At 40.8% G+C, this 19,762-nt stretch overlaps 1 protein-coding gene across 2 annotated transcripts; it reads left to right on the top strand.

Annotated features, from left to right (window-relative positions):
• The first annotated feature begins 1,158 nt into the window (after positions 1-1,158).
• Positions 1,159-17,947, top strand: cnot6l (CCR4-NOT transcription complex, subunit 6-like). Of its 2 annotated transcripts, XM_029510600.1 has the most exons (13): positions 1,159-1,243; positions 5,015-5,136; positions 6,190-6,376; positions 7,877-7,962; positions 8,641-8,730; positions 8,906-8,974; positions 9,485-9,642; positions 10,153-10,307; positions 10,557-10,708; positions 11,529-11,756; positions 11,842-12,044; positions 13,787-14,004; positions 17,664-17,947. In XM_029510600.1, the coding sequence occupies exons 2-13, from the start codon at positions 5,025-5,027 to the stop codon at positions 17,698-17,700; spliced, it is 1,695 nt and encodes a 564-aa protein (XP_029366460.1). In that variant the 5' UTR covers positions 1,159-1,243; positions 5,015-5,024; the 3' UTR covers positions 17,701-17,947. The 2 variants fall into 2 exon arrangements, with proteins under 2 accessions (XP_029366460.1, XP_029366461.1); XM_029510601.1 differs by lacking the exon at positions 17,664-17,947 and having other exon boundaries at positions 13,787-14,059.
• The last annotated feature ends 1,815 nt before the right edge of the window (positions 17,948-19,762 follow it).

Here is a 19,762-nt window from a genome sequence, read left to right as displayed (position 1 = left end):
CTAGCTGTAAAGCTAAGTCTGGTTGACCTTAGCTTGGCTCGTTGATGCTGGTAACCACGGTAACTAGCACACACAGAAGAGGAGAGAACACATGGACCAGCTTTATTCAGACATCACAACACAGGACAGGAGTTTCATCACACTGACTATAAAGCTTACAGCGGCTACAACTGGCGTTACTTCTCACACCATTCACCGGAGAGAGGGACAAACACGCAACAGAACATGGCACCGTGCTGACTACGTCACACATTACCCAGAAGGCCACCTGCTTAAAGGCTGAACACTCAGGCCGGTCACACTGCCCAGCGGAGTCAGATCCCCTAAAGTGGAGCTGTGTGGATATTAACCAGCTGTTTTAGCACAATATCATTATACAATTCCTCGTGTGGGCCCCCTAGGTGATTTAAATGTATCCCCCAAAAGTGTTTGCTGTTATGGTTATTTTTAAATGACCAATAAATATGATCAACCTAAATTCTGCATTTTTGAAGTTTTTTATACTGATTTGAATTTGTCATGGGAAATATTTTTGACTCAGTGACGTTATAGTCTGTTGTTAGTCTGTTACATATATTATAATGTTATATATACTCTATTGTTATATTATACTGTTGTATGTTGTTACATAGTCTCTCTGTTTTATTTTATTATATTGTATCTTATATATATTTATTTATTTTCTTTTTATATTTTAATTTTATTTTATTCCTATTCTCATGGGAACGTTTGTAAAAAAAAAAACAAAACAAAAAAAAAACACCCCCCTCTGTCCCACTTATCTCTAAATTTTTATCTCTAAATAAACATCTTGAATCTAATTGCGTTCAGATTTGCACATCTGGACATATTAGACATATTTCAATTCATAGTAGAATAAATTATTCGGTTTTTTTTTTGTTTTTTTTTTGCGGAATTCCAGGTATTTTAAAGAACTTATGGGATAAATATGCAGTTTGGTAATATTTATCACAAATATAAAATAGTACATTTTCTTCCTTTAAATTTTTTTTCTTTTTATTTTAGAATAAAAAGAAAAAAAAAACGGGATTTTGTGAGAAATCGGTGGGAAATAAAGTCGGGGCGGGGCTCACGTGTGTGCGGGCGGACACGAGCGGAAGTGACGTTTGTTGTTCTTCCGCCTGTGTCCGAGGCGTTCACGGTCTGAGCGGGTTCAACAGCCGCGCCTGCATGTCTCCACCGGTTCCCTCCATAAACCGTCTCCAACCGCCCCCGAATGAAGGTAACGTCCATTTTTACCACTTTCTTCTTACACGGCGGACACTTTACCCGAACTGTCTCGGGTTAATTATTTCCCAACAACTTGTCTCGCCCCCCTCCCCCTGCCCCCCCCCTCCCGACACCACCACCACCACCCTCCTCCTCCTCCTCCTCCACCCCTCCCCGTACAGTCCGCCTCGCTGAGTCCGGGCAGCGTGCGCCCTGTAGCCGTTAGCCAAACAAATCCAGCGCCGGGCTTCGAGCTCGCCGGACCGTTAACCGGTTTGACGCTATTTTAGTAATATTCAATCCGTGAATAGGTGGATTAGAGGTGGGGGGCAGTTGGAGGTGGAGTTGGGCAGGGCGGTGTTTACCTCGTTGGCAGGTGTGACAGCTGCTGGCCGGCGGTGGGCCGAACTTCTGAACGGGGGCCCAGCAGTGTCACTCCTGACATTAAAGCTATGTTTGGACCCCCCCCCCACAACCCTCCCCCCCTCCTCCAAACCACACCAACCAAACCTTCCCAGCTGTCCATGCCGTTCCCACCACTTCATTTTTTCCACCAACGAAAAAAATAAATATAAAATAACAACAAGAACTGCTCAGCTGACAGCGGAGGGACCTGCAGGTTCATATCACCTCAGACATGAAATAGAAAGTCAGTTTGGTGTCTGTCCTCAGATGATTGTGATATGGGCCGTATATCTATCTGCCTGCAGCCGCTGTTGCCTCTCACTTGTGACCCAATAGTGTGTAAACAGGTTATGTAAGTCGTCTCCAAACTTATTCACCCTCCAGCCAACCTCCAGCGGTGAGAACACAACCCAGGTCCTTTTACTCGAGCTAAAAATAATAGAAAAGAGAAGAAATACTGTTATTGAAAGTAAAAGTACTAACTCCACTCCTGACTGGTGTAATGCATTGAATTATTAACTCTTTGTGTAATCAGCGCATTACTGTTGGAGCTAGTTTAACTCTTTGATTTACAAATTTTAATTAAGAAAGCATGCAGAACTGCAAGTTGATTTTATAGTGGAGGTCAGAAAAGATTCAAATCCGCTTAAATAATGTTAAGAAAATGTGCCGTGCTTCATAAACGTAGTTGTTTTTATTGCGCAAACAACTTTTTCATACACCCCTCTGAAGTGTTTTGAATGCTTAAGTATCATGTAGCTGTAATGGGAGTACAATGCATTATTTTTTCGTTGTGTTTTCGCTCCATTTTGTTTGTTTCTTTCAGTTCAGGAAGTAGTGGTTCATAACAAAGTCATGCAACATCATACCTTAGGCATTTATCTTAAATGCCTCTGTTGAAAGTTTAAATAAGCTGCAGTAGCTCCTGCTGCAGGTTGCGTTGACCAGGGCCTTGATTTCTGATTTTATTCAGCACATCATCACTTACACTATAGTAACACATTTAAGAATGTTAGTGGATTCGTCGATTAACAGAAAATGAACTGACATCTTAATTGCTATTTCAGTAATAGTTTTGTTCAGATATCAGGCAAAGCTGTCCTGCTCCCTGATTCTAGATCCTTAACTGTATAAATATGATGCTTGGCTTTTCCATAAGTAATAATATACTGAATGATATTATATTAACAGATTGTATTATTTTGATGACATTTTTGTGATGTAGAAAATAATCAGCAGTTTAAGACATAAAAAAAACAAGATGTTTGCAACCTTAAGTGGGACTGATGTCTCATATTGTGATAAATACTATACATATAACATATTACAATGTTCAGATAAATTAATCATGCATACCTACTTTGGTGAAGCTTCTCTTGGTTCCAATGTGATTCTTGTGATTATGTGATTAACTGCGTTAATAACAGGAAAGTGTCTTCTGTTATTCTGCCATAAACTGCCTCATAAAAATCATGTTGCAAAAAAAAAGTTGATGTAATATGTGTTGGGTCTTAAGTGTGGAGAATATGAGGTACAGGCAGAGGTGTCTTAATAGCAAAAATAGCAGGAACACAAAAATTCCTGCTTTCTTTTTTTTTTTTTTTTTTTTTTTCATGCAGCTCCTGCGATTTGAATGCTGCACTTGGCCACATTGAGATTTAAATTACATTTCAATTAGTTTTGCCTCTCTCCTCAGAGGCGTCATAAAGAGACAGCATGTCCCTTACTTAAGTGCAGGCCTGTGGAGCCCAAATTAGATTCAATTTTGGGCTGAAAAGTGGTTAAAGTTGTCTTGAAGACCAAAACAGGGATGCTCTTCTTGGTCTTGATTTGTCTTCATGCTCTTGCTTGTCTAGGAGTTCAACTCCTACACCATTCAGGTGGAAGCTCTTCTGTTTGACCTGGGAAATGGAGCTAAAAATCAACATTACACTTTCAATAAGATGTCTCCTGTAATGACATACCACATCACAATTTGGCAAATGTGTTCAAGAGCCTCACTTTGAGACCAATCAAACTGGTGTTTGGAAAATTTCAGATGTTTGAAAGTTTAATTTAACAGAGAAAAGAAAAGTTGGCATTAAGGAATTGGGGCATCAGCAGTTCCAGAGGTATTCACCCTTTTCCTGTTGTGCTGGAGGCATCTCAGCACAGCAGCAATTTAGCAAGACATTTCAAACCCTGATTTGCATGAAACACTTTCGGGGTGAGATCGTACGGGACACACTGAACACTGTAATGTGCTGACTTCTTATTGTCACAGTGATTTGAGACTGGTGTCAGAGAACTGGTCCATAAATAATCCAGCTGCTCAGATATAAAAAGTGGACATACAATAAACCAAATGAGCTGCTGCAGTTTGGAGATGGAAAGTTGATTTTTCTTTTTCACCCAACACTGATTTGATTCTCTCCCAGCTGAATGATCAGAGCAAATTCCTTCAATCACATGCCGATCGCTGTCTTATCAATGATCAGAGGATCAGGATGTGTTGCATTGCTGGCTTTATATGGATGCCAGTGTTCACTCCAGCACATGTGAATTGTCCCCTGAGTGCTTCCTCTGTCACTCTTGGGGGGTTCGGTTGTGGCTTTGTGCTGTAACTTGGTGGGAAATCACCTTCATGTCACAGCTGCTTGCCAGGAAAGGCTGCCTGCGGCTGCTGAGGTCGCTGACTCCAGTAATTTATTTGGTCAGACTGATATTAAAATATCTGAATGGTGGTTGGATGTGAAGCAGTAGGGAAGTACACGTGCTAGTCACCACAGTGTATATTTCTTATCTTTTCTTAGTTGTGCTGATTAGACAGTTTGGGGACATTCACACACTTTCATAACTTCTCCTGCGGTTCCTCATTTTAGACGCACCAAAATATTGTCACGTTTTTAGCAGTTTATGTTTGTCTCTTTTTGTTGTTGTACCTGTGCCCTTTACCGTCTACATGTCTTGTCTTGTCTTCACCGTGAGATAGTGAGAAATGCAATTTAGATTGCTTTGTATGTCTGGCACATGTGAAGAAATTGACAATAAGGCTGCCTTTGACTTTGACTTTGAAAATTAGAAGAGGAAAAATTCATCGGCAGCGTAGATCAAGTGTTCTTGGGGACATCATTGTAAACTGATCATTTTTGGGATTTGGACATTTATAGACTGTATAATAATTTAGAAGACAATTGTTAAATGAACCAGTTATAAAGCATAGTTTTAAATGCAGCCTCAGTTTGTCAGTTTCCAAAATTTTGTTGTAATATTTATCATATTAAAGAGCAAAAAACAACATTATAAGCAGACCAGAAAATATTTGCACAATGAGTCATCGTGGTTTTTAAAAGTAACTAAAATCTCTCTTGATGGGTCTGCTTTCTTTTTTCTCTTTCAGATTAACAGGTATGCCAAAGGAAAAATATGATCCCCCAGATCCCCGCAGATGTTACACCATCATGTCAGCCGAGGAGGCGGCCAGTGGGAAGAAGTCTCATTGGGCTGAGCTGGAGATATCTGGTCAGTCCCTCTGCGTCTGCATCTATTGCATCACATGGTAGTCTAGAAAACTAGAAACTAGACCTGGTACTGGTCTCCTGTGCTGACTCCAGTCCTCCCAGTGGTCAGTCACTTAGGCGAAGCAGAACACTCTGCGTCCTTCTTGGTCCCTTATCCCACTGAGAAACTCCTTGATGCTCCTTGATGTTTTTTGTTATCTCACCTTCCCTGAAGTGAATGTTTCATACATGAGCATGCAAACCGAGGCTGATCTGTATTTTCTAATGTCTTGCGGTGCACAGCCCAGCTGAGCAGCAGATGAATCAATAATGAAAATAACTTGCAGCCTGACTTGGGGAAAATAAAAAGATTTTCTTCCTTTCTACATGGTGTTGATTAAAAATCTCCAGGCAAAATGAATCTATTTGTGAACCAAATAAATGAAGCTCTCTTGACCCCCCAGAACCTCAGACGTTAGTCAACAGCTTCAGACAGATTCGCAGGGTGCCGAAAGTTCATAAATGAAGCAGTTTGAAACTGGAAGAAATGTTAATCATTGAACTGTTTGAGGAAGATTGAGAGTCAATCATTAACATCAGGTTTCTGTTGTAGTTTCCTGATGTCAAATAACAAGTCAAAGTCATTCTCTGTTGATATAAGGGAGATTTCTTTCTGATTAAAGCTGAAAATGAAACATTTTGATGTTTGTATTAAAATGCATCAATAGTTCCCAAACGTCTCTACTTCCTCTGTTTAATTGAACTACTCTGCTTCTCATTGTAGGTTTTATTGTCACACGATGACATTAAAAGCCATTTCATGTGGTTTTCACCCTCAAAAGAATGACTTAGTGGCTGAAAAGAAAAAAAAATTCATCTATTCTGTTTTGGCACAGAAGGGTAACAAAAAGAACATTTAAAATGTTTTGAAAGGAAACGCGCATCTGCTCCAAATCAAAAATGAGAAATACTCACATCAGTTAGAATGGAAGCTGTTTAAAGTAACAACAGTTACAACAAAGACCTGGAAGTGATGTGATGAAAATTCTGTGTGTTTGTGTGTCTTTGGACTCAGGGCGGGTGAGGAGTCTGAGCAGCTCGCTGTGGACGCTCACTCATCTGACAGCATTGCACATCAACGATAACAACCTGACCCGCATCCCACCAGACATTGCCAAGCTGCCCAACCTGGTCTACCTGAACCTGTCATCCAACAAGCTCCGCAGCCTGCCCGCCGAACTGGGCAACATGGTCTCTCTCAGGTTGGTCAGAGATCTCATAATGGCTGGTCCCTTTTGGCAGAGAGTGACAGTGAAAACTGGGAGCGCCCGGCTTCCTGCATGAAACCTGGGTCTCTATTCAGACTTCTTAAATACAGCAAGAAAAATGAACTTAGCGTTTTACTTAATTCAGCTCCTGCAATCAGGCTTAAAGATGATCGTGAATACCAGATAAATTGGGCTCATCGTCATAACTGACTGATATTAATGTTTAAATCCTAAACAGCCAACATTATGGCAGAGCAGTTCTGCTCATTAATAGGAAACATTACTCACCGTGACCTATCAAGTATTAACTGCTTCTTTGTGAGATAGTGCAAGAGTTCCCTCAGGAAACTCTGATTGTGACCAAGTCCACCGTTTTTCCCCCCTCACAAAGCTTTGCTCTGACTCATTTTATGCAAAGAGAACACAAACACTGCCTTGCAAAACACAAAAAGGGGAACATGCAACTAAAAAGGCTCTGAAGGTTTTACACTTGATTTGATTAAGTCTAACTGCTGCGGCCTTGTTTGAATAAATCACTTTTCACAGCGGCAAGGACATTGGATTTTTCCATGTTGCACACACAAAGGTTCTATTAAAGGACAGAATGAGCTGGAGGAATCAGCATTGTTGTAACACAGACAAGAAACTGTATTTAAAATATGTTTTTTTCTATGATGTAGTGGAGCCATAGACCGTTTATAGAAGTACACATAGACTTCAATGCAATATGTGAACAGAGCATATCAGGCAAAAGGGTCATTTTTCATATGAACTTTTGTCTCAAGCACGTGGTTGGTGATGGCTGTTAGGATAAAGATGCACATCAAACTGGAAATATTGACTGCAGCATGAATGCTTTATAACTCCTAAAACTGATGATTAATTGCTGATGGATGAGGAGTGTTTCTTCTGTGTCTGAATAATTCTTTATTTGAAATGGAAGTAAACACACCTGGCTTCATATTGGCATTTCTGTCTGGCATTTGTCCACCTGATTGAAGTTTATACAAAGCATTCAATTTTGCTAATGACTTCATTTGTACAAAGCTTTCTTTTCAAGTCAACATTGTATATTTTGTCTTGGAAAAATAAATTATTCATTCAAAGGATTGTGTGACAAAAGAATCCCAAAGCCCAGAAGAGAAAGAGATCAAAAAGCATGGCGATTCACACACAGTGATCAAACACTCAAAGACAAAAAAAGAAAGATTGTAAAATGTGTGGGCGCGAGTAGTTTTCCCTGCTGGGCTCAGAAAAGCATCTCACCTCCTTACTGACAGACTCACAAACACTAGTTTGACAAGTAAAGGCACATTTTGACTGGAGGACTAAATCGAAGTGACAACAAAGCAGAACATTGCAGAAGATGTTTTGACACCAGCAAAAATACACCAACAACAAGGAATTACCACATTGTTGGTCGGGAGGAGGGTGAGTTTCTGAAAGAAAAGACAGAGACATAAATCCTTAACTATTGTGTACTGTGTGTTGCAGGGAATTGCTTTTAAACAACAATCTTTTGCGAGTTCTGCCTTATGAACTTGGGAGGCTTTTCCAGTTACAAACCCTGGGGCTAAAAGGTGAGTGTAATCATTGCCTTACTTTGAGTATATTCAAAATTATATTCTGACAGTATTTAACCACCACTGTCCTCCTTAAGTCTACACCAAAACTCACCGGGCACAGTGAGCCAGAATTTTGCCTCCAAAGGTTTTCAGTGTTAGCATCACGCAAGAAATCTGAAATACAGTTTTGGTGTGCAAACCTGAATTTTAAAGGTCCCATATTGTACAAAGGTGGATGTCCATGTCTGTAGTTTCACAGAGCTTTTACCTGGAATCTGCTTTATTTTTATTCAATTACTCAGAAAACAAAATATCAAAAGAGATTATCAGAACCTCTCTGCGAGTTTGGATGGCTTTGTGTATGGCTGAGGGCGGTGACTGCTTTGATGGGACGTCACAAAGTTAAGGAAGTCATAACAGTTGGTTTTAAGGTTCAGTTTGCAAAAATAAAAGGTTGTGAGCGTTTCTGGACTGATTACTTTGATACTTGCACTATATTGACCTAATTTATAATCAGAGCGCACATGGAGGTCAACGTTTATGCTGTGTGGGACCTTTAAAAACATATATATATATATTTATACACATATAAATTTTTTTTCTCTCTATAAAACAGCTTTTAATTGATTTTGTGTTTGTGTTATGCTTTTATTCTTTTTTATCATTTGAAGGTTTTTATTGGTTGTTTTACAGGAAACCCTTTGTCCCAGGACATCCTCAATCTGTACCAGGAGCCAGATGGAACCAGAAAGCTTTTGAACTACATGCTCGACAATCTAGCAGGTGAATGGCTCAGCTGCTTTACCACACAACTGTTTATGGGAGCTCATGCATATTTAACTTGATGTTTGTTGTAAACCTGAGCACCACAGGTAGAGCATGGCCAGTTTTCCATTGTGTTTGCCATGGCCAGATGAGCACTAACCCCTGTTTTTCTGCTGCCCTGCCCTGTTTCCAGTGCACCCAGAGCAGCTGCCCCAAAGACCTTGGATCACTCTGAAAGAGCGAGACCAAATGATCCCCTCAGGTATGGGAGCAAAGTTACATTTTCAACCTCCTGCTTTTGTAAAGAAAATATAAATTTCCCATCTAGGATGAGGATGCTTTTTGTATTTAATTTAACTTAAAGCAGTTATAACTACTGGTGAAAGAAATACTGAGGTCCTCTATTTGACAGTACAGACATGAACACCACCTGATGCACCACAAGTCCGAATCATCATTGAGCAGATTTAATATGCAGCATCAACAATGCACATTACATCAGGAGCTGCTCTTCCAAACAGAAGAAAGTGTTATGATGATACTGATCAGAGCACCACAACTTAAAAAAAAAAACAAAATACAAGCCAACCGGCGGACAGATGTAAGAGGATGTGAGATATTTAAGTTGGCCATGGAGTTTTGGAAGGGTAGTGAAAGGCATTTGATACATGAAACACCCCTTGTTGTGAAACCAAGAGACTGACAGACAGCAGACCAACGGCAGTTAGCTCAGGTGTTCGCACGTCGTCTTCATGTCCATTTTCTCCTACAGCCGTGTTCACAGTGATGTGCTACAACGTGCTGTGCGACAAGTACGCTACACGACAGCTCTACGGCTACTGTCCGTCCTGGGCGCTCAACTGGGAGTACCGGAAAAAAGGCATCATGGAGGAAATCACCAACTGTGACGCCGACATCATCAGCCTGCAGGTAAAGTAGGAGGCACTCTTGGGACATGTTTGACTTTGAACTGATTTCCTCTTCCAGAGAAAAAGAACGAGACGAGTTGGCATTAAGAACAGGAAAGGTCAAGTAGTATTTGTTGAACAATCCTTGTTCAGTGATATTATAAATATAAGTAGAAAGTAAGCAAAGGAGCAGAGCAGTTAATTGCGGCGCTTTAAACAGATAACGTTTCCACACAGTCAGGTCAAAAGTAAGTTCATTCCTTTTATTTTATTTTACCTGAATGCTGCATATAATTTTCCACAAATCATATTGGTTGTTTCTCAAATCTTATATATATTACATCTTATCAATTTATTCTTTTTGGTCTGGCAATGTCTTTTGTAAAAAGTTAAAGTGTAAACAAGGTGCAGAGTCTGCAGCCACATCAGATCTCCACTCATAAGGCTTTAGGTGATATATGGAAATGTTAATACTAACTACTGACACCTTCTGCAATTTCATTGACAGTCGTAACTTTTTGCATGTCCACAGGAGGTGGAGACGGAGCAGTACTACACCTTATTTCTGGAAACACTAAAGGAGCGCGGCTATGACGGCTACTTCTGTCCAAAGTCTCGTGCCAAACTGGTTTCTGAACAGGAGAGGAAGCACGTGGACGGCTGCGCTGTGTTCTTCAAGGCCGAGAAGTGAGCTGACTACCTTTTCTAAACTTTACAGAATGTGCTCATTGGAGGTTGGCAAGTGTTTCTTTGGTCATCCAAGAATGTTTCCCACTTGAGCTGAGTGATATTTATAGAAGCTGATATTAAAAGGTCCCAGACCACATTGTGGCCTCATGTGGTGCCTACAGTTTATTTATTGACCAGAGGAACTTTTTTTGCTCTAAAGCTGATGCCTCTGTGGTTATTAATGCTCCTCCGGGATTCTGCCTGCAGGTTCACATTGGTCCAGAAACACACTGTGGAGTTCAACCAAGTGGCGATGGCCAACTCCGAGGGCTCGGAGGTCATGCTGAACAGAGTGATGACCAAAGACAACATTGGGGTGGCCGTTCTGCTCGAGGTTAACAAGGACACGTTCTCTGGTGGTAAGCTGCTCTGTGAGCCGTCTTCTGTTAGTTATTGCTCTTCATTTAGTGTTTAAAATGTATCATGTTAAAATGACTGAAAGGAGCTTTTCATTGTGTCTGCTGCTTGTTCACTAAACAATCCAAGAATCAAATTTTCTCAACACTAATAATCATGACAATGATAATGAAAAATTATTTCATTCATGTGTCAGAAATTGCAGTACTTTGACAACAAGGTAAAGCCTACAGCATCATCACAGCAAACAAAAGCATGGCAGAAATGCAGTAAATTTAGGGAGAAGGAAAATTGTACAATACACAAAGAACTGAGCCATCAACAGTTAAAACAACTATACATCACCAAAAAACAAAACAAAACAAAAAACAAAAAAAAGCAGAAGTTCAGCAAAGTTTCTGAGCAGTGATGTCTTCCTCTCACCACAAAGTGTCAGTGTGACACCTTTGGAGACAAAAGTGGTTTCTGGGCTTGGTGTCTTTGGTGCGCAGTGATTTTATTGGTTGTGAAATATTTTCTGAATGCTTCATATGTGTCTTTCAAACATGTAATGCAAAACTTCTTGATTGCGGTTTGATCCCCTTTTCATTGACTTGCTGTAAATCCCTATATTCCTGTTTTTAGTGTTTTTGTTTTACAGTGTTTTACAGTGTTGTACTGTACTTGTACAACCAAAGACCAACAAGCGTTTCATTTTAAAACATTTGTTTGTTGTTTGTTTTGTTTTGGGTTTTTTCTTTTTTTTCTTTTCATGTCAACATTTTATGCAGCTGCACTGATTTAATCCCTCCATCGTTGGCTGCTTGTCTCCCCTGCTTACAGGCATGAAGCCGCCCCAGGACAGGCAGCTGATCCTGGTGGCCAACGCCCACATGCACTGGGACCCTGAGTACTCGGACGTTAAGTTGATCCAAACCATGATGTTCCTGTCAGAGCTGAAGAGCATCACCGAGAGGGCTTCAGGCTCAGTGGCGACAGGCTCGCCGACCTCCGACCCAGCCTCCATCCCCATCGTCCTGTGCGCTGACCTCAACTCGCTGCCCGACTCCGGTAGGGCCGCCTCAAAATAAGAAGGAGGTTCTGGATTAATGTGGCGCTCCTTAACAGTACGGCTTGTACCTTTTGCATCATCCAGGTGTGGTGGAATACCTGAGTAACGGAGGAGTGGCCGAGAACCACAAGGACTTTAAGGAGCTACGCTACAACGAATGTCTGACCAACTTCAGCTGCAACGGCAAGAACGGCAACTCAGACGGAAGCATCACACACAGCTTCCAGCTGAAGAGCGCCTACGACAGCAATCTGATGCCTTACACCAACTACACATATGACTTCAAGGTCAGTGCCTGCTCCGCATGTTGATCTGATTTCCTGATGATTTTCCCATCCCATGTTCTTGGATGTCTTCATGCTGTGACCTGGCTGCTGCTTTTTTTTTTTTTTTTTTTCATTCATTTCTGCTAAGTACGAAAGTCTGTAAATGTAAATGAAGTTCGGCTACTCAAGCGTGTCTCAAAAATCAGGGACTTTCAGCTTACACATAAGTGAATGGAAACCAAAGCAAACCAAATTTGAATGTGTTGAGGGAATCCAGAGTGTTTAGTGATAATAAAATGTGTTTTGTAGGAACTGGTAAGGTTCTTCAAGCTGATATGTGACGTCAAAACGTTGAAGTCAAAACAGACCAATCCCACATTTGCGAGGTACATCTGCGTTTCCTCTGTTGGTGCCATATAACATATTTGGCCACTTTCCAGCATGATTTCCGGACCAATGCTGGCAATATCAGAGGACAACAGTCAAAATGTGCAGAACACGGCCCAAGCTTTGGCGGTGAAACACAGGCAAATGTCAGTTTGCTGTCTGAGATTTCTCCTGATCATAACTATTGTGCTCGGGTTTTGATGATGTAAGTGTAGCCAGGGTTACAAAAAGACCACAAACACACTGCCACACATTTCGCAATATCTCACATTAGAAAAAAAATCTTTGGCTTTAAGTTCTTGGGTAATCTTCGTGAAAAGGTTGACTCAAGTACGGAGTAGGTCACCAGGGCAACAGTGGGATGTTTGAGAGTGTGAATCTAGCTTCTGTGATACAGACTGAACAATAATGCAGGTTCACATACGTGGGACGTTTTTGATGAGCATCAATATGTGTTCTGTGGGTGATCCCAATGAGGATGGAAACCCTGTATCAGTGCAGCGTTGGAGGTATCCCTTACAGTCAATACTTAGTGTTCTGGTTTCTGATGAGTCATTCAGGCAATTGGCACATAGATTCACTTCCTGCTTCGTGTTATTAAGTCAGCAGCAATGAGCACAAACCTACAACCAGCACCAAACGGAACCTCAAGGTGCGTTTGTGACTTCTAACCACTGAACCTTTGGAGGCGTTTGACGCAGTCTGAGCAAATCCACTTGGTGGGTGAATAAATAATACTCAGATTTGAAATGAGTCAACAACACATCAGTGTGTAAACATCCGCCATCCCAAACCAGACCAAACGGATGTTGTCAACAAGAGGATGAGCATCCGTGTGACAGAATTTCTTTTTCCCTCATGTAAACGAAATATTAAGCTTTCATCTATCTGGTCGGAAAAAAAAGGAAGAAAATGCCTCTTTACTTTGAGTTTTCTTATCAGAGAAATAGCAAAAAACATCCCAAAAGGAACATTTTTCAATGTCTAGCTTCGGAAAACTAATTCATCACATAGACAAAAAAGAAGTGTCCTTCATTATTTGTCCAATGGAGTATTTTCACTCGAGATTCATTCATGAATGTAAAAGGAAATGTTTTATTGATTCTAAATAATCATTGGAAACAGAGAGAGGGGGGCAAGTGGCTCACCTCATCTGTCTTTCAAAATAAAGGCATAAGAAATGGCCGAGAAGTAATAAAGACCTGAGGCTTTTATTTGTCCCTGAGAAAAAACTCTGAAGAAGTTTGCTCACACTTCTCAGGCTGCGATTGTCAATAAGAATTTGTCGTTGTTTTTACATAGAAGTGACTGATCAGTTACGTTACGGACAAAAAGGACGAGCTGTGTTTTGAAAAGGTGTCTTCTTGTGTCTGCAGGGCGTGATCGACTACATCTTTTTCTCCAAGACCCACATGAGCGTCCTGGGCCTGCTGGGACCGCTGGACAGCCAGTGGCTCGTCGACAACAACATCACCGGCTGCCCCCACCCCCACATCCCCTCGGACCACTTCTCCCTGCTGGCCCAGCTGGAGCTGCACCCCCCCCTGCCCCATCCGCTCAACCCCCTAAACGGGCTGCACCTGCCGGTCAACAGGTAGTGCAGCCTGAAAGAAACCCAGCCCGCCCCCCTCCCCCCTCCCCTCTCTGCACCTTCCTACCTTTCCCCATCTTTTAAACTGTCCGCCTACCCCCCCCCCCCCCCCCCCCCAGCTCCCTTCCAGCTTTATACAGGACCCTGTACAGTTTACCGATCATGTTCAAACTCAGACACCATCCAACCCCGCCACCCTAAGACACACCTACCTAAAGGAGTGAAGTATTCGCCCAGTTTGTTGCTCCTTTTTTGTGTTGTTGTTTTTTTGTTTTTTTTGCACACTGTAAATGTTTATTACATTTTCTTCTTTCTCCCCCCTCGATACCAAATGTTGGGCTTGGGATGAAGCTGCTATGATGTTACCCCCCCACCCAGTGTCGACAGTTTGTTTTGCCTTAGAAACGATCGTGGCCGTTAAATCTACAACACAAACATCAGCTGAGCAGCTCCGTGTCATCCAGGTTTCTTTTCTCATTTCACATAGCTGTGAAATTTTCTTTATTTATTTTTTTTTCTTTCTTTCTTTCTTTTTTTTTGTGTGTGTATATATATATATATATATATATATATATATATATATATATATATACAATTTTTATTTTGTTTTATTTTATTTTTATTTTTATTTATTTATAAAAAAATTTTTTTGAGTAAAAACACAACATAATATAAATGCTGCACCACAACATGTACGCTGTGTCACAACTGGAAGCTGATATTTCTCCCACACTTAAACCTGACAGGTATTTTAACGAAACCAGTGACACTACAAACGGCTCAGTCAAAGCCATGAATGTTGCAGAAGGAACGTGAAAGGTTTGTTTACGTCAGCGCACAATTTCAATCAGCCACCGAAACACTTCATTCATTGATGTATGAGAAAAACACCTGCATCTTATTTTGTTTTATTTTTTTTTTTTATTTTTAAGGTAGACGTTCTGACGAGGTATTTTAAAAGTAATGTGGAGTTTGTGTTTTCTTCTGGGAACTAGAGTATAAAATCATCTCATGTCTTATGAGTCTTTGGTCATTTTACAGCACTGGTAATATTGATGATGCACTGTTTGAGGGGGGCTTTCAAATTGACACCAGCTCTATTGGGAAAATGTAGGATGAGCCCAGAAACTCCAACATTTCCTAGATCACATTTCCACGTTGCCTGGTTTAATTTAACAACAACAGTAAAGAGGATGCCGCCCGACTCTTCCCTCTTTACCAGGCAGGGAATCTCAATCTGAAAGCCGCCTCACAGTCTGACGTGGATGTTAACAGAGCTGCTGCATTCACTTTTTCTATGATACGGGTCCTTCCTCTTTGACCATTGCTAAACATCTCAATTGGTTCAAGCTCATTTCCAGTTTTCGAGGCGATTCTTCTGCAGCACTTTGAAGTAAAAAACAAAAACCCAACAAGCCCTTAAATAGATAAACGATAGATACCAAACTTCCCCCAAAACCTTTGACTTTCCTCGAAAAAAAAAGAATTTGTAAAACAATCCTGACATTGAACAAGAATGCACTTCACTTTTGTTTTATTTTTTTATTTTTATTTAATTTTTTTTTTTGATGTTATGCATTTGAACTTCTGCGGTTTTAAGAGTGTCCTTTTAAGAGCGACTGCTGGCCAAAGACTCTCCCCTGAATGAATGGCTTATGCTCTGCCGGTAATGAAATGATATTTATTTATTGGTGCCAGATATATATATATATATATATATATATATATATATTTAAAAAACATCTTCCTGAGTAGAATCTGCTAATGATTCACGACCAGGAGCCGAATGTATTAACTAATTGGTTGGAGCCGCTTAACGTCAGATTCCTGTGGATTCTAAAGTTTGTATATTTGTGTCAGATTAGAACTAATAGCCCTTTATGTAAGTTTGAACTCAGGGCTATACTATGCATCCAGCAGTACCTCTCAAACTAAAGACTCTCAGTTGCATTGTACGAGCAAAACCAAACAGGAAGCTATTGTTCTAAAAATCCTCTTTAAGCACAGGTAACGTATGTACTCACATACATATATGTTATTGTTGCCGTTGTGGTAGAAGTCCCACATTTTTGTGCATTTTTTTTATTATTTAAAAAAACTAACCAAAAAAAAACAAAAAAAACAACAACAACAAAAAAAACTACTGCTGCACTTTTGCTCCGTTCCCAGAATTTGGGGAAAGTCAGATTTGTGTGATTTTAGTCGTCAGAAAGCGCAAAACAGGTTTCAAAGGTTGTTGTAAGGCTTTTTTAGGGACGTCTGTTCATCAGAGTGGGATCCACAGAATGAATGGACGCAGCAGTCGGACTGGGTATCAAGAGTGAAGAGGAAGTTTTCAAAAGATTTTTATCTTTGACAAAACCGCCTTCCTCCCTCAAAAAAGGGGCTGAACCTCTGAAATGTTTAACGAGACTCCAGACTTTTCGGGTTGTCGTAATCAAAAGCTGTCCGTAAATCTGCTTTGTTTAAAATGAGAAATGAAAAGGTCAAAAATTGGCAACAGAGAGAATTAGATTTAAAGAAGTGGCTAAAACAGGTTTGATACTCAACACTACCTTTGCAGGAGGAAGGGGCGGGGCCTCGAAAAGAGTCGCAGTGTCCAGTGAACCCGAGTGAACTCTGACCTTTTTCAGATTGAATTAGTGAAATTAGTCAAAAACGTTTGCTGTGTTCAGTATTTGAAACTATTTTTTTTTCTTCTTTTTTTTAAGCCATAATCTTTTTTTTTTTTTTGTGTGTGTGTCAGCACAACATGGCGCCCAGTAACCTCAGCTTTAAAGCCGCCTTCGGGTCAGCTTGACCGCCGCGTCGACTTCGCTTTAGTTGCACGTTTGGACACCATTTATTTATTTCATTTAATTTTTTGTTTTTGTTTTTGTTTTTATTGGAGGCGTTGGATCTTTTGTGAGCATTTTGAGGCCTATACTTCACTCCTGAAACTCACCTCACAGGGTTTTCTGATTTTTTATTTTTTTTTTTTTGGTTTGTTTTTTCCTTTGTACAACAGCTGTTCGTGACTGAAACTGTCCTCGATGACGGGGCATCTTTGCAGTCTGTGAGGGGAATGTACCATTCTCCAGATAAAGGGGTGTGTTTTTTCTCACAAGTCAAAGATGTATGTGGTGTACTTTTTTTTTTTTTTTTTTTTCTTTGCCCAGTGCACTAAGGTTTCATATGTGAACACCACCTCCACCTGACGATTCATCTCTGTCCAACTTTGTTTTTGAACTATGGGCATTTTCTCTCTCCAACATGCAGTCTTTCAACTGGTACTTTGTACGCTTCAGTATTACAAGTTTTTGAGAAGAAAAAGATAAAATGTTCTAGGTTTAAACAAACACAGCTTGTCTTTATGGTTTTTATTTCTGCAGTGCATATTTAAGGGTCACCTCAAAGCTTTTCCCGCCCTGAGGTGATGCTTAATAACAAGAATTCTGGTTTTTCATCTTTTAATTTGATGTCTCCCTTTTGAGTTTTCTCGTTTAGCAGAACAACCAACAACAAAACCACACACACACCGTCCCATCCTGCACAGCCACCTCTTTTACCCCCCCGGCTATCACCACCTGTGAGCGTTTGAGCTGTTCATTTGTTTCCACAGAGCGCACCTTGCATACTTTTTCTACAAACAACGTGCCTAGTTTGTACGATTTCTCCAACAGCAGCACTGCCCATGAGACCAAGACGCTCAGAGATTAACCCAGCACCGCCATCCATCTGTCATCCATCCCTCCGTTTAGTCCTTCCTCCACTGAAACTGAGAAATCGATGCTCACCTCAGACTGTCCAAACATCCATAAAGTCAAGGACAAATCAGCCTTTTCCAGAGATCTGCTGAGTTTCCGCTGCAAAGAGCTCCAGCTGGATTATCACCGCGGCCGTGACGAGTGATTTCTGAATGTAAAGGAAAAAAATCCTGTTTTTCGATATCTGGATCTTGTTTGGTTGTTTTTTTTTGGGGGGGGGGGGTTGGTTGAATGTTTGTTTGTTTGTTTTTTTTCAAACTAAGTTTACAGGAATGTGGTCACTACATGAGTTGCTGCGTCCTTGTTGGCCAACAGGACGCCCGACAAAGTTCACTGCGTAAAAATGAGTGATCCGATTCTGAAGCGTTAAACATTTGACCTGCTCCAACACGTCGACTTTAAAGGTCCCGTATTTTACACCAAAGTGTTGATGTCCAATGAGAAGATATGACTGAGAATCCCCTCTTCTGATTGGCTGTTTTCTTAATTAGCTAATGAAAACGTAGCAGTTTTCAAGTAAAACGAATTGGCACTGTTTGTTATGACATCACAAAGTTGAGGAAGTCTTGACGGCTCAGTTTCTAAATCCAGACTGTATTGATACAGGTCTTCTTTTAGACTGTATGGGACCTTTAAAATTCATTCATCGCAGGTTAATTTACTGAAGCTGTTATACAACACGATTTGGTTTACAGAGGTGACTTTGGTGTCAAAATACTTTTTGAAAAAAGTCTTTCTTTTCAGTCGTTCTTCCAAATTGTAATTCAGAGAGAGGCTTCTGCCAGCTCTACAGCTGGGAGGAGGCAGGAATGTCGGGCTGTTGTGTCTGGAAACACAGGATTTCTTTCCTCGCTTCATTCTTAGATAGAAGTATTTTAGATCAGACCACATGCGGGAAGAAAAGCATAACTGGGCTCAGACTCTCAGCCACCAGCAGACACCAACAAAGGTGCTACCTTACTTCTCGAGAGGATTTTAAGAAAAACATGCACTTAAACCTGTTCCATGTAACAAAAAGCAAGAATAAGTTTCTGTTTCCAGAGCAGCAGCTTTTCACCACACTGGTTTTTAATCCCAGCGCCTGCCACAGACGGCAGGAAGCAGTCGCTGAGCGATTGGCTGGAAGGAAAGCCCGCAGCTTTGTGGTGAAGAGCTGCTGGTGTGAGACACAACAGGTTTCTCTGCTGTGGATTCATGTTTGACGATGAAATGTGAAAAAGCTGCAAAAAGTGGGTGCCGACACGCATTTACTGCTCGCCCACGAGGACGAGGGGAAGTTTGTCTGATGTAGGTGGCGCTGATTTTGTTGTGAAATAGAGAAGAGGAGAAAGGAAAAAAAAAAAAAAAGTAGATGCTGATGTAGCCTCTGTAGATGAACGTCTCACTTCTGGTTCATCAGTGAAGTTCTGTCATCAGGCGTCAACAGAAATACTGAAATCTATTAAAGTCACCAAAGATAATCCAACTGCAGATTAAATCTGTGTTATTTATAGTTAACAGGATGTCATCCTATATTCTTACTTTTCATGCTCCTTAATAATAAAAAACAAAAAAAAAAAACTAATTCCACGCTCCATAAATTTATCGACATTCAAATTTCTTTATTTCTCCACAAGAAAATGTCAGGTTAAAAGAAAAAATTAGACAAAAATATGGAATAAATTTCGCCAGGCCTTTTTAAAGGAAGTGCTAAACTGGGTATCAGTATTTTCATCTAACTTGTGGCTGGTAGCTTTTCGAATCAACACAGACAGCAGTCACACTTCTGTGTGTCCAAATAACAAAAATTACCCAGCCACATAAATTTGGTCCTGTTTGAACCCGGAGCTGCAGACTGAGCCGCCGTCCGTGCTTTAATGTGGTCTGACGGATTTCTACAAAGGCTACAGCCGCATCTGAGCAGCTGCTCCTCCGGTGGAAGTGAATGTGCTCAGCAGCACCTGTGTCATCGCCTCCACCCACCCCCACCCAACACTCCCCCCACCTCCTGTAGGCAATAAACAACGTCACTTTGG

Source organism: Echeneis naucrates, chromosome 9 (genome assembly GCF_900963305.1).
Source record: "Echeneis naucrates chromosome 9, fEcheNa1.1, whole genome shotgun sequence".
Taxonomy (NCBI): Eukaryota; Metazoa; Chordata; class Actinopteri; order Carangiformes; family Echeneidae; genus Echeneis; species Echeneis naucrates.
This window is presented reverse-complemented; position numbering and strand designations above follow the sequence as displayed.